This window comes from Hypomesus nipponensis, chromosome 15 (genome assembly GCF_054491055.1).
Source record: "Hypomesus nipponensis isolate SF chromosome 15, ASM5449105v1, whole genome shotgun sequence".
NCBI classification, from domain to species: Eukaryota; Metazoa; Chordata; class Actinopteri; order Osmeriformes; family Osmeridae; genus Hypomesus; species Hypomesus nipponensis.
The window spans coordinates 16,925,001-16,937,780 of NC_140375.1; the positions used below are offsets into that span (position 1 = coordinate 16,925,001).

At 49.3% G+C, this 12,780-nt stretch overlaps 1 protein-coding gene across 1 annotated transcript in view; it reads left to right on the plus strand.

Moving 5' to 3' along the window:
- The window catches only part of tiparp (TCDD-inducible poly(ADP-ribose) polymerase), a 15,424-nt gene extending 6,637 nt beyond the window's left edge, over positions 1–8,787 (plus strand). Inside the window, exons 3-7 of the mRNA XM_084674854.1 lie at positions 1,724–1,910; positions 2,398–2,585; positions 5,611–5,877; positions 7,139–7,396; positions 7,687–8,787. Coding sequence (XP_084530980.1) covers positions 1,724–1,910; positions 2,398–2,585; positions 5,611–5,877; positions 7,139–7,396; positions 7,687–7,876 — 1,090 coding nt within the window. The 3' untranslated portion in view covers positions 7,877–8,787. The remainder of the gene's footprint in view (positions 1–1,723; positions 1,911–2,397; positions 2,586–5,610; positions 5,878–7,138; positions 7,397–7,686) is intronic.
- The last annotated feature ends 3,993 nt before the right edge of the window (positions 8,788–12,780 follow it).

Genomic DNA, 12,780 nt, shown 5'->3' on the forward strand with positions numbered 1-12,780 from the left:
AGAGAGAGAGAGAGAGAGAGAGAGAGAGGACAAGGTCCCTGGTTACACCCCCCCCCCATGTCTACAGGCCGTCCCCCCTGTCTGTCTACTCATTCACCTCTTATCCTCTACCCCTCCTCCTCCTCTCCTCCACCCCTCCTCCTCTCCTCCTCCTCTCCTCCACCCCTCCTCCTCCTCTCCTCCACCCCTCCTCCTCCTCTCCTCCACCCCTCCTCCTCCACCCCTCCTCCTCCTCTTCTCCTCCTCCTCCTCCTCTCCTCCACCTCTCCTCCACCCCTCCTCTCCTCCTCCACCCCTCCTCCACCCCTCTTCCTCCTCTCCTCCACCTCTCCTCCACCCCTCCTCTCCTCCTCCACCCCTCCTCCTCCTCTCCTCCACCTCTCCTCCTCCTCTCCTCCACCTCTCCTCCTCTCCTCCACCTCTCCTCCTCCTCTCCTCCACCTTTCCCTCATCTACTGTTTCATCCCCCCAGCCTCTGAGGGGTGCAGTCAGCTCGATGACTCGACGGCCCTACGACGCCTGCGCTATGGTAACTGTGTGTGTGTGTCTGGAAGGTGGTGGTGGGGGGGGGGGGGGGGTAGATAAGGGAGCGACAGAGGTCAGAGATTGTAGCATTCGTGTTTTCCAGGGCACGTTTGCTGAATCACATCCTCGTTTCACTTCCTCCCCCTTACCGCCAGAATCTTAGTTAAAGGAAACAGTAACTGTAATTGTGTGTTAATAATGAATGTGTGTGTGTCTTGCGTGCACTAAAAGACCTGTGTACGTGCTGCGTGTGTAATTGTGGAAGCAGTGACTAGGCTTTTACCAGACATGCATGCTACAGTAACTCGGATAGGTATTGGGTGAAACCATAAACCATGACTGGACAGTTTCACCCTACAGAAAGCCGTATCTATGTTTAACACTCTGGAGTATCACATGCACGTTTCTGTTGATTATATTCTGGACATGTTGTGCCCCCCCCCCCCCCTGCACTACACACATTCATTAAATCCTTCTCTAGTTCTGTCTCTCTCTCTCTTTTAGAACATAAGCTGTGCCCTGGACAGATGACTCACACACGCTCCCTCTAACCACCCCCCCTCTCCTTCCACGTCTCAGCCTGAATACACATCTGACCTTTGATCCCCTTTCCAATTAGACTCCCAACTAAAAATCAATCAGCCCATTAACGCATTAAGCCACTACAAAGATGTGTGTGTGTGTGAATGCTCGCATTATTACTTGTGTTTGTCTGTTTCATGTCAGAGTGTATAGTTATGCTTAAACCCTAATCTTTGATTCCCTTTACTGACATATGTGTGTGTTGGGATAAAGTGTGTGAGTGCTTATGTTGGTATACAGTATGTCTGTGCTAGTGTGCAGAGATAGTTTACAGTGTGAATATGTTCGTATGCAGTGTGTGTGAGTCAGTGTGTGTGTGTGTTGTGTGCATGCGTGCCTGCAAAGACCATTCACATGTGCGTGTTTGTGCGTGTGTGTGTCTGACCCAGAAACACCATGCCAGGGGCAGGGGGGGCTCACACACACACACACACACACACACTGTGATCATAATGAGGCATTGACCTAGACCAGCAGACTCGTACACGTGTAAGAGACAGAAGGGAGAGATGTGATCTACTTTATAAACACCATCAACACAGTAACGACAATATTTAATGACTTGTGTAACACTGACTGTGTGTGTGTGTGTGTGTGTGTGTGTTGTGTCTTGCAGGGGTCGTGTCTTTTCACTGGACTTCGGGGCCATGCGAGTGTGTGACTTGGACTTTGACCGAGTCAGAAGACTGGCCACGCCCTCCAACCCCTCAGCCCCTCCCATGATCACCAACCCCACCCCCAGCTGCTACACCGTCTGGAAGTACTACTGTAGGGACAACTTTGGCTGGAGGGAGTATTCCGAGGTGAGTGTGTGTGTCTGTGTGTCACACTCTCACAGAGAGGGGTTTTGTTCAGGCCACAGGGTCCAGTTTAAGCCGGCATTCTGCTGTCTCCTTCCGCAGAAACACACAGAAAACGTTGTGTTCCTCTCACTCACAGGCGTTAATACACACGCACACGCACGCACGCACGCACGCACACACGCTCCTTGCTGTCTGCATCTGACACCCTGTTGCATAATTGTTCCTGGAAAAAAGGAACATTTATTACCAGTCATGTTGGTTTCCCTTCACTCAGCTCTGCGTGAGAGTGTCTGTTTCCTAGTGTTGAATTTTCACTGATTATTACCTTGTTGAACATTGTGTCATCGTGCTTCAATGACATTTACCCCTACCTCCCCACTCGCTTGCTACCCCCACTCTCTTCCTCTTGCTCTCTTTCTTTCACTCACTCTTTTCCTCTCTGCTCCCCCCCTCCCCCCTCCTTCTACCTCTCCCTCCCTCCCCCCAGCCGGTGGTACGTCTCATTGAGGAGGCCAGTACTCGGGGGCTGAAGGAGGTCCGCTTCATCACCCTCCAGAACCAGTACATCCTGAACATCCGTGAGGGATTCCAGCAAAACGCCGTCTTTGGCTTTCGGCGCCAGATCAAAAAACGGCCCATGTTTCTGTCCTCGGTGGTCCTCACGCCACACCTCCAGTGAGTGTACACACACACGCACAGACACACACAGACATACACACACACACACCAAGGGAAACTTTACCATAGAAATATATACTTTTGGGGGGTATGTTGACACAGGGAATCGAACCGGCAACCTTAGGTTTCCCAGCAACCTAATCTTATTGTGCAGCCTCGTAGCTGCGTTATCTTCACACAGTGGTCATACCACCTAGCAGTAACACCACAGTACCAGACAGCAGGGTTGTCCTGTACATCCAGCCTCTGCTAGCTAGCATTGCCTCATAGAAAGTACTGTATCTTGGTACATAGTCACACTTGCACTTTGTACACAGTGACATTGGGCCTCCATGTACTGTGTGTGTGTATTGTTCATAGTGTAGCCCTTTGGCACAGCCAGCTAAGTAACTGGAACACTGTGCTGGTGCTGGTGTGTCTGTCTTCATGTCCTGCTGACGAGGCTGTTCTGACACAGCCTGACAATCACAGATGGAATGGGAGAAACAAGGGGAGAGGAAAACAAGGGAGAGCGAGGGAATGAAAGAGGTGTGGATAAGGGTTGGAGCTAGTGACAGAGAAAGGACAGATGGAAAAGAGAGAGAGAGAGGCAGTCATGGAGTGAGGGTTCTAAATGAGTTCCAGACAGAGAGAGAGACAGAGAGAGAGAGAGAGAGAGAGAGAGAGAGAGAGCAGCAGAGTGATGGAGGAGTGTAAACGTGACTCTGAGGAGGTTGGAATGCGAGTCATGTCCTCGGGACCTTTCCACTGTTTGTTCTCTCTCTCCCTCTGTGTCTCTCCCTGTGTCTCTCTCCCTGTGTCTCTCTCTCTGTCTCTCTCTGTCTCTCTCTCCCTCTGTGTCTCTCTCCCTGTGTCTCTCTCCCTCTGTGTCTCTCTCTCTGTCTCTCTCCCTCTGTGTCTCTCCCTGTGTCTCTCTCCCTGTGTCTCTCTCCCTCTGTGTCTCTCTCTCTGTCTCTCTCCCTGTCTCTCTCTCCCTCTGTGTCTCTCTCCCTGTGTCTCTCTCCCTCTGTGTCTCTCTCTCTGTCTCTCTCCCTGTCTCTCTCTCCCTCTGTGTCTCTCTCCCTGTCTCTCTCTCCCTGTGTCTCTCTCCCTCTGTCTCTCTCCCTCTGTGTCTCTCCCTGTGTCTCTCTCCCTCTGTGTCTCTCTCTCTGTCTCTCTCCCTGTCTCTCTCTCCCTCTGTGTCTCTCTCCCTGTCTCTCTCTCCCTCTGTGTCTCTCTCCCTCTGTGTCTCTCTCTCTGTCTCTCTCCCTCTGTGTCTCTCTCTGTCTCTCTCCCTCTCTCTCTCTCTCTGTCTCCCTCTGTGTCTCTCTGTCTATCTCCCTCTCTCTCTCTCTGTCTCCCTCTGTGTCTCTCTGTCTCTCTCCCTCTCTCTCTCTGTCTCCCTCTGTGTCTCTCTATGTCTCTCTCCCTCTCTCTCTCTGTCTCCCTCTGTGTCTCTCTGTCTATCTCCCTCTCTCTCTCTGTCTGTCTCCCTCTCTCTCCCTCTGTCTCCCTCTGTCTCTTTCTCTGTCTCTCTGGGCTCGTGTGTCTTGTTTATTATGAAGACAAGTCCTAATAGGAAGCACATAGGGGTGAGTGTGTGTTTGTGTTAGATCGCACTAGGGGTGGCGGGTATACCGGTATGAACGCGAATACTGGTATTGCGTTGTGGCATGATATGGATTTTGCCATATCATGGATATCACAATATATTAATAAATGTATTAGTAAACGTGTTTCTGTTTCTGAAGAATTGGTAAAAAAATAAATAACAATTGAGCCTCTGTCGTTTGGAAATGATTTGGTTTCAAGTTATCCCAAACAGTAGCCTACTCTGTAAATTGTGTCGTCGAATTGTGCTAGCCAAAGGTGGAAACATTAGCAATCTCTTTCACCACCTGAAAGCCATGCATGTGCGCGAAAATTAATCTACCAGAATGTGTTTGACAAATCCAATGCCAGGTTGGTTAGAATTGTATGTTTATTGTAGGCCAACAGAATCAAGTTTTCAGCCAAGTAATAATTGTTTATAGCTAGAGCCAACTCTACAAATAGTTTTTTTGCGATCCCATAAACGTAGGCTACTGTTGAACGCGTAGGCTACTGAGAAGTTGATCTTCCGTGTCAGTTAACGCTGCAAAATTTGGAAAATTCAACTCATGTGACAGTGACACACCGGAGTTACCCAATCCAAATCCGTCCGAGTGCGGTAGATTAGCCGCTGCAGTGCGGATTGCATTGTTATGACATTTTAAGAATAACTAATATTTCGTGATAAATACCGATACCGTCAGTGCTTACGAATTGTACCGTGATAAACATTTTAGGCCATACCGCCCAGCCCTAGAACACACTGTCCTAGAAACTGGGTGGAGGTCATTAGCTTGATCGGTATTCTCTCTCTCCCTCCCTCTGTCTCTCTCTGTCTCTCTCTCCCTCCGTATACCTCTCTCTGCTCTTTTTCATTTCTCCCCATCGTTATCTGTTCATCTTCTAATTTCACAATCTCTCCCACACGCCGTCTGTGATCTGTTCAAACACGTGGGGAAGCCAGACGCCGATAGGAAGGCCAGATTTCCACCAGGCGAGGTAGAAGGGAGAGACAGAGACAGAGAGAAGATGAGAAACTGTCACGCTGCCTTGTGAGAACCATACCAATCATGCCACTGTCCTGACAGCACACACACTAACACACACGGGCATGCACACCCACACAGATGATAAGTCTAACAGCATTTGGACAGAGACAAGAGTGATAACATAACAACGAATTCTCTGTTATTGACTCAAATGCCAGACTATTACTTTTCTCTGGGGCAGTGTTCTGACAGATGATGTGTTTTGGCTCTGTCTTTCTTCCTCTTTTTTGTTTGGGCTGTCTGGCCCTCATTTTCACCAAGCCCCAAACGGAAACTGCAGCATGCTCTGAGAAGCGCTGATTCGGTTGCACGAAATAGCTTAGACAAACCCAGAGTAGCTCCGCTGAGTAGGCCTACAGTTGATACACAGCAACATCACGGACGTTTTCTTTCCTTTCTTACAGAACCCTCGGCGGCCTCGCCTCCTCCACGGTCGATCTCTCTGTAGCGCTCCCTCTCTCGCCCACCTCCATCGCCCCTCCCAGTGTGTTCCCGGAGACCTGGTTGCCCATGACAACCAGCCAGGACTTCTTGCAGGTGCCCGTATCCCGTGACGACCGAAGCTACCGGACCGTTTACACCCTCTTCCACAAAACCGTGTCTGAGACAAAGTTCCGCATCCTCAAGATCCTCCGCGTCCAGAACTCGTTCCTCTGGGAGAAATACAGGAGGTGAGAGCATCCCCCCGTCAAAGCAGAACTTGGTAGCGGTTTTTAACTGTCTGTTAAGCTGTTGTTCTGCGTTGTACTTACATAACATGGTTGTTAAATGGTTATTCACTTTAAGCAGTATGCATTTCGGAAATAGCACCGGCCCTTTGGAATTTGAGCTGTCATATTTTGGGAATCGAACGCCGCCAATGGTCCAGGCTAGCTTGAGTAGAGTCAGGTTTTGAGTCTTGGAATAATCTAGAACAAGAAACAACTAGCTCTAGAGCTATGTTGTAGACGCTGAAAAAAAATAATTTACTCAGGATTGCGAGTTTTAGCACTGTGGGTTGTGTGTGAGCGTGTGTTTGTATAGGACACGAGCACGGGGAGGAGGAAGTGGGGTCCTCCCTGTTTGTACTCCTCAAAACTTGTAGCCATAGAAAAGTAAAATGGCAGGTAGCAAGATGATGAGTCACAGGGGGGGAGGATTGTTCGCTTGGCAATGAGTCACCCAGAGGAAGGCATGTGAACCTGTGAGAGATGTGCTAATTGTTTGTGTTTTCACTTGTTTGCAGTGACTGTGTGTGCCAGTGATTGTCCCTGATTGACCTTTGTGTGAATGCATAATTAGTCCCTGTGTGTGTGTGCGCGTGTGTGTGTGATTAGGATTAGGGTGAGTTGTTTGAAACTCAAAATGTATCCTGACAATTAAGGATTATAAAAGAGGGTGAGAGACTAGGAAAGAAAGAAAGTCATTGAAAGGTTAGAGAGAGAGGGAGAGAGAGGGAGAGAGAGGGAGAGAGAGGGAGAGAGAGAGAGAGAGAGAGAGAGAGAGAGGTGACAGTCAGTGTCAGGTCACAAGCTCTCAGGTCACAGGGGGGTCACCGCAGGGTCACAGTCTATCCGGAGTGTTCTCCTCCCCGCACCACTGCCTGATTTTCTCAGATCTAACACCCTCTGTGTGTGTGTGTGCGTGTGTGTGTGTGTGTGCGCCCCTTTGTGTGAGAAAGAGAGGGGGCGGGAGATAGAGAGAAAGAGCATGTGTGTGTCTGAATAAAAAGAGCCAGATTAGTGGAGTACTTGGTAGAAACAAAACAAGACAGGAGAAGAAGAAACCCCCCCAATCTTTCAGGCTTGACCCCAACTGAGGGTTAAGAGTGCATCTGCTGCCTCAGTAGATACAGTCGATTTAGCTACGTCTTTCCCACCTCCAATCTTGGTCTAACCCTCCTCCCCTCTTCTTTCCACTCCTCCACCCCTCCAACCCCTCTCTCCTCCGCAGGAAGAAGGAATACATGTCTCGCCGCCTGTCGGAGATGGACAGGATGCTGAGTGAGCGACACCTGTTCCACGGCACCTCTTCGGACGTGGTGGAAGGCATCTGCAAGCACAACTTTGACCCGCGTGTCTGCGGCAAGCACGCCACCATGTTTGGACAAGGCTCCTACTTCGCTCGCAAGGCCGTGTACTCGCACAACTTCTCCAAGCGCTCGCCCAAAGGAGTCCACTGCATGTTCCTGGCCAAGGTCCTCACTGGAAGGTTCGTTTTTTTAGGGTCGGGCCGCAAGCTCTCTGGTGTGTGTGTGTGGTTGTGTTTGGTTTGGCTTAGGTCTAGTACTGGAATGGTGTTGAAAGTTCCTGGCATTCGGCCGCCGTGTTGTTTAGTATGGAGACTGTTACCTGTATACTGTCAGGTAGGGATGCAAATAGTTGACGTTTACGTGCAAGTTTGAAACCACATGTTAAATGTGCCAATAAAGGCCTGTAAAACCAGACAGAAAAATCAGACAGTTTGTCTCCAAAGTTGACCTTTATTTTCTCTTCCTGCAGGTTTACTGTGGGAAACCCCTCCATGCGCCGACCCCCCCCACTCAGCCCCCGGGACCCTTCCAGCGACTTGTACGACTCGTGTGTGGACAACTGGGTGGACCCCCAGATCTACGTCATTTTCAACGATGACCAGAGCTACCCATACTTCATTATCCAGTACGAAGAAGTACCCAGCACTGTGGCCATTTGAACTCAAAACTCAGAACAGACACGACTGGTTGGAACCAGTCTAGACCGGACTGGACAAGGCTAGACCAGCGAAGACCTGACTTGACAGAACCAACCCAGAGTTATCCTTCTGTCATGTTAAGATGCCGTCTAGTGGCTAGCGTAGCAGCACCAGCTAACAACAACAACCAAGGCCTCCACCCTGGATACACGTACCCTGGTAACAGAGTGTTTGTGTTATGGATATGTACCCAATCCCCTCCTTATTCAGGATACAGTGACCATGGTAACAGTTATGGCAACTGTTTCCTAACAACACACCCATTCGTACTCTCTCCTGTCTGTGAGCTGTGTGTTTGAATTTGTGGCTTAGTTGGCAGCCATTTTGTGGCCTCTTCTACAACAACAAAATTAATTTAAAAAAAGAAAATAATTAAAAACAAACCAACAACTGAGCAGTTTCACCAGTGCCCAGTGTTCCGTGACAGAGTGGCCACCTGACCGGTGGACATTTTGGATCTGGACATTAGGCCTTGGTTTCACTGGGAGCCAATTCTGTGATGGACGTTTACCTTTACTGGCAGCCATTTTGTGGCTGAACAGTGGACAGGTTTCACTGGGAGCCAGTACCATTGGAACGGATATTTTGCCTTGGCGTTGTCCGTTTGGGTTTCTACGAGGTGAACTGAACAGTGGACAGTTTTAGTGGGACTCCATGTTTCCGATAACATAAACCAAACCCTAACACCCTATTCTCTCTACTTGACAAAGCGCCCTCTCTAGGGGGAGTATCTTCGTTTGCATGAGAGAAAGCTGTACAGATGTTCTCCTTGTTTATATTTGCAACTGTGTGCCTTTTGTTCATAAAAATGTTTATTTATGTTAGTTAATGTAACATTGAGTAAATAAATAATCTAAAAGAAAAATTCAAAATGCTGTCACAGACTGTTTGTCCCCACTCAATTGGCCCAGATAGCTCTTCTCTAATTTCAGTCTCTGCTTAATAGAGCGTCGTATTGCTTATAAAACAACTGCTTCTGCTTTTATCTGTCTTTTGATGACAGCTCTTCCTCCATACAAACACCTTTCTGTCCTCCATCCTTGTGAATTCAGCCTCTCCTCCACGTGCCTCTGCTTCCCCTTCTCTCTCCATCACCTCGTGTGACATGAACTCCAGAACTAACAGGTTCCAGAGCTGGCAGGCTGGCAGAGAGAGCATCTTCCCCCAGGCTGCAAGCACTGCGCTGGGGGAACAACAGCAGGCCTTAACCCCCATCCACGGGATCTCAACTGCCAGTCATTCCTGGAGCAAACCAGTCCTGTCTGCTTCCTGCTCTCTATCTGTTTATCTGTGTCTGTCTCTGACAATACATTTTTATTTCCATTTCTCAGTTGTTTATAATTGTATCATTTTGTATCATGACTTTTTTTGACTTTTTTTTTAAGTTTCTTTGAAAACTGTCCCGCTATCATCCCACAGTCTCTCTCTCTTTCCCTGCACTCTGCTTTTCTTTCCCCTGTCTGGGGTCGCTGTGATGTATAGCTGTGTTACTGTGAACTCTGTTCTTTGGTTTGGATAGGGGGAGGAGAGAATGAGCTACAGAGGGCGGAGGGAGGGAGATATTTAGCTCTCTCTCGCTTCATGCTCCCTAGGCTGTGTGTGCTCTCCTTGTGTGCATGCAAGATTGTTCAGGTTGCTTTCTATTCTCTCCATGCCCCCCCCCTCTCTCTCTCTCTCCCTGCCCCCCCCCCTCTCTCTCTCTCTCCCTGCCCCTCCTCTCTCTTTCTCTCTCTCTCTCTCTCTCTCTCTCTCTCTCTCTCTCTCTCTCTCTCCCTGCCCCCCCCCTCTCTCTCTCTCTCCCTGCCCCCCCCTCTCTCTCTCTCTCTCTCTCTCTCTCTCTCTCTCTCTCTCCCTGCCCTCCCCCCCTTCTCTCTCTCCCTGCCCCCCCCCCCTCTCTCTTTCCGTCTCTTTCATCTGTACTTCCTAGTGACCAGGCTACCATGGCAGTGTGCGGGTGAGCCCAGATGTTTCAGGATCAATGGATAATCAATCAGAGATATTTTCTTGCTCCACACAGGAACAATTACGATGTAGAAAGATGGTTGAGCAGAAAACAGGACATAGCCATCACAACGACACACAGAGCACATTAAACATAATCGTTGCCTTACACCCTCAAGGCAATAAAGATAACCAGGAAACGACCTGCCAAAAACACAAACAGCAACTGCAAACAGAGCTTTAACAGCCATCAGGTGCAGTCTATAAATGCATGTCCTGCTCAGTTTCCCCTCTCTCTCTCTGTCATGCAGAGTCATGCAGTGGATGCTGGCTGGTTGTGTTTGCCTGACTGCCCACCAGGAATGACTGCTGGCAAACAGAGGGAGAAGAGAAAGAACGGAGGTGAAGAAAAGGGGGAGGGAGATGACAGGGTGGGGGAGGGGGAAGGAGAGGGTGGGGGAGGGGGAAGGAGAGTGTGGGGGAGGGAGGGAGGGAGGGAGGGAGGGAGGGAGGGAGGGAGGGAGGGAGGGAGGGAGGGAGGGAGGGAGGGAGGGAGGGAGGGAGGGAGGGAGGGAGGGAGGGAGGGAGGGAGGGAGGGAGAAGGCGTGTTGGGCTGATAAAGGATTGGGAGGATGATAAGATTATGCCATGTCACGATGTGATGATTGTGGTGTGTGTGTGTCGGGGCTTTACGTAGAAGATCCAGATGAATTATTGATCCGCTCTGACTGTTTTTTTTTATTTTTTTATCTTGGATCATTTAAGAGGCCTGGTCTCCCTCTCAGGAATATTAATCACTCTGGATCTGCAACACAGACACACACAAAGACACAAACACACACTCAGACAGACAGACCACACCAGCACGTTTCGTGCATCTTTAAATGGTGTGGGGAGACTGCAGGATTTCTCAGGATGTCCTTCAGTTGAGCAAGCACATACACACACGCTGAACATACTAATGTAACTGCAGCACGGCTGCAGGAGACGTCAGACTGGTGATTCCATTCCATAATTCAGCGCTCCAACGTTGCTCTGATGAATGGCATACCTCAGCAAGCTCTCCTTACACAGACCCCCCCCCCCCACCTCCATGTACTGGGTACACCACACACATGTACTACTGTGCCATTTCCAACACTTTCTGCCCCACCCCTACACACACACACACACACACACACACACATACATTACACAGGGCTCTGTGGCTCTGACCTCTGTCAGGGCTCATGCAGATGGAGGTACACACACACACACACACACATTCTATCTTTAAACCAGGGCCCGGTTTGCCCCAATGTCCCTCTTTCCCCCCCTAATATAAACACACACACACAGGTCTAAACACATGCATAGGGCACACACACACAAACACACACTTCCTCCATTAAGCCCAGGTTCATATTGCTCCTGACAATGCCCAGCTGCAACCAATGAACATTCCAGTTGGCTTTTTCGGTCTTTCTGCTCTCCCCCTCTCCATCATTTCAGATTTCTGCCCTAAGCCTTTAAAAGTCCGAGCGGCCAAATATGGGTAGGCTTGTGTCGTGAACTTTGCACGACCTTCTAAAACCGCCCAGAGCTTGTGACCTTTCCAGACCCTGCCTGAGGCTGAGCTTTAGGCACGACTCGGCACAATGAGGGGGGGGGGGGGGAGGGAGAGAGGGACGGAGGGAGAGAGGGATTCCCTTTCTGTCTCGCTAGCTGACCTCTGACCTATAAGTAGATAGTCTGACCTTTCACTAGGTCTTTAATTGTCTTTCCTCTGCCCTTCGTCCCTTTCTCTAATTGTCTCTGTGTGGTTTGCTCGCTCCCTCTCGCTCTCCCATTTTCTCTCTGCCATTTTCTCTCTCTCCCACCTTCTCTCTCTCTCTCTCTCTCTCTCTCTCACGCCACTGGCTTTGCTGTCATCTTCTGTTTTTCTAATTGGGGTTCAGAGCACTTCAGTCAGTCAGGGAAGAAAGTTAAGGAGAGACAAGGGAAAAAAATATGGATGATTTCCAGGAGTTGGTCTATTAGGAATTGAAACAGGTGGAAAGTTCCCAATGAAGACTAGAAAACTGGTTCAGGGCAGTGTTCCAGTCTGTGCTTGGGGCCAATGTAGTAAGAACCAGGGAGTTGTGTGTGTGGCTCAGGACCTTTGCTGGAACTTAGCATCCCTGAATCTCTGAGATAACTGACCTTACCCACATGTCCAGATGAGTAGATATAATGACTAAATGTAAATATAATGTCTCTTGTTTTATCACAGTAGTTTCAGACTGCTGTGTGTCAGTTTGACCGGGAACCATTATAGTGTGGCTGTGTTCTTTCCATGCATGTTTGTGTAAAGATTAAGGAGGTTTCTCTAGCCACAGCTACATGGATTCAGCCTTAATAATTGAGTTTTTACAACATATTCAACGTTCAACCCGCCAATGCATCTCTCTCTTAACATGACAACCTATGCAAGGCTGTTTGTCCAATCTTAATAATTCACTGCGAGCAGTGAGCGAGCCTTACAAGCCGCAGTTCGGTTCATCAGCCGTGAAAGTTCTGGATGAGACCGGTCTGGGTTTGGAAGTGATTCAGAAACTGTCTAGAACTTCTGGTTCTGGATAATCACATTCCATTGTGAGATACCTAGAACAGAACAGTCCTCTCTCTCTCTCTGGGTGTTCCATTAGCTTACATCTGGGGATTAGGAAGGGAGGAATGGAAGGAGAGAGGAATGGGTGGAGGGAGGAATGGGTGTAGGGAGGGGTGACGAAGTCAGGAAGGGCCATGGCTGGTGTGGGGCTCAGTGTATACAGGTGGAATTAATGGGAAGCAACAGGAAAGGGCTGACCGTTTATGGCCCTCCCTAAGGCATGGAGGATTACAGTACACACACACACTTTCAAAAGCTCCCCTCTTTTTCTCTCTCACACACATCAACGGTCTCA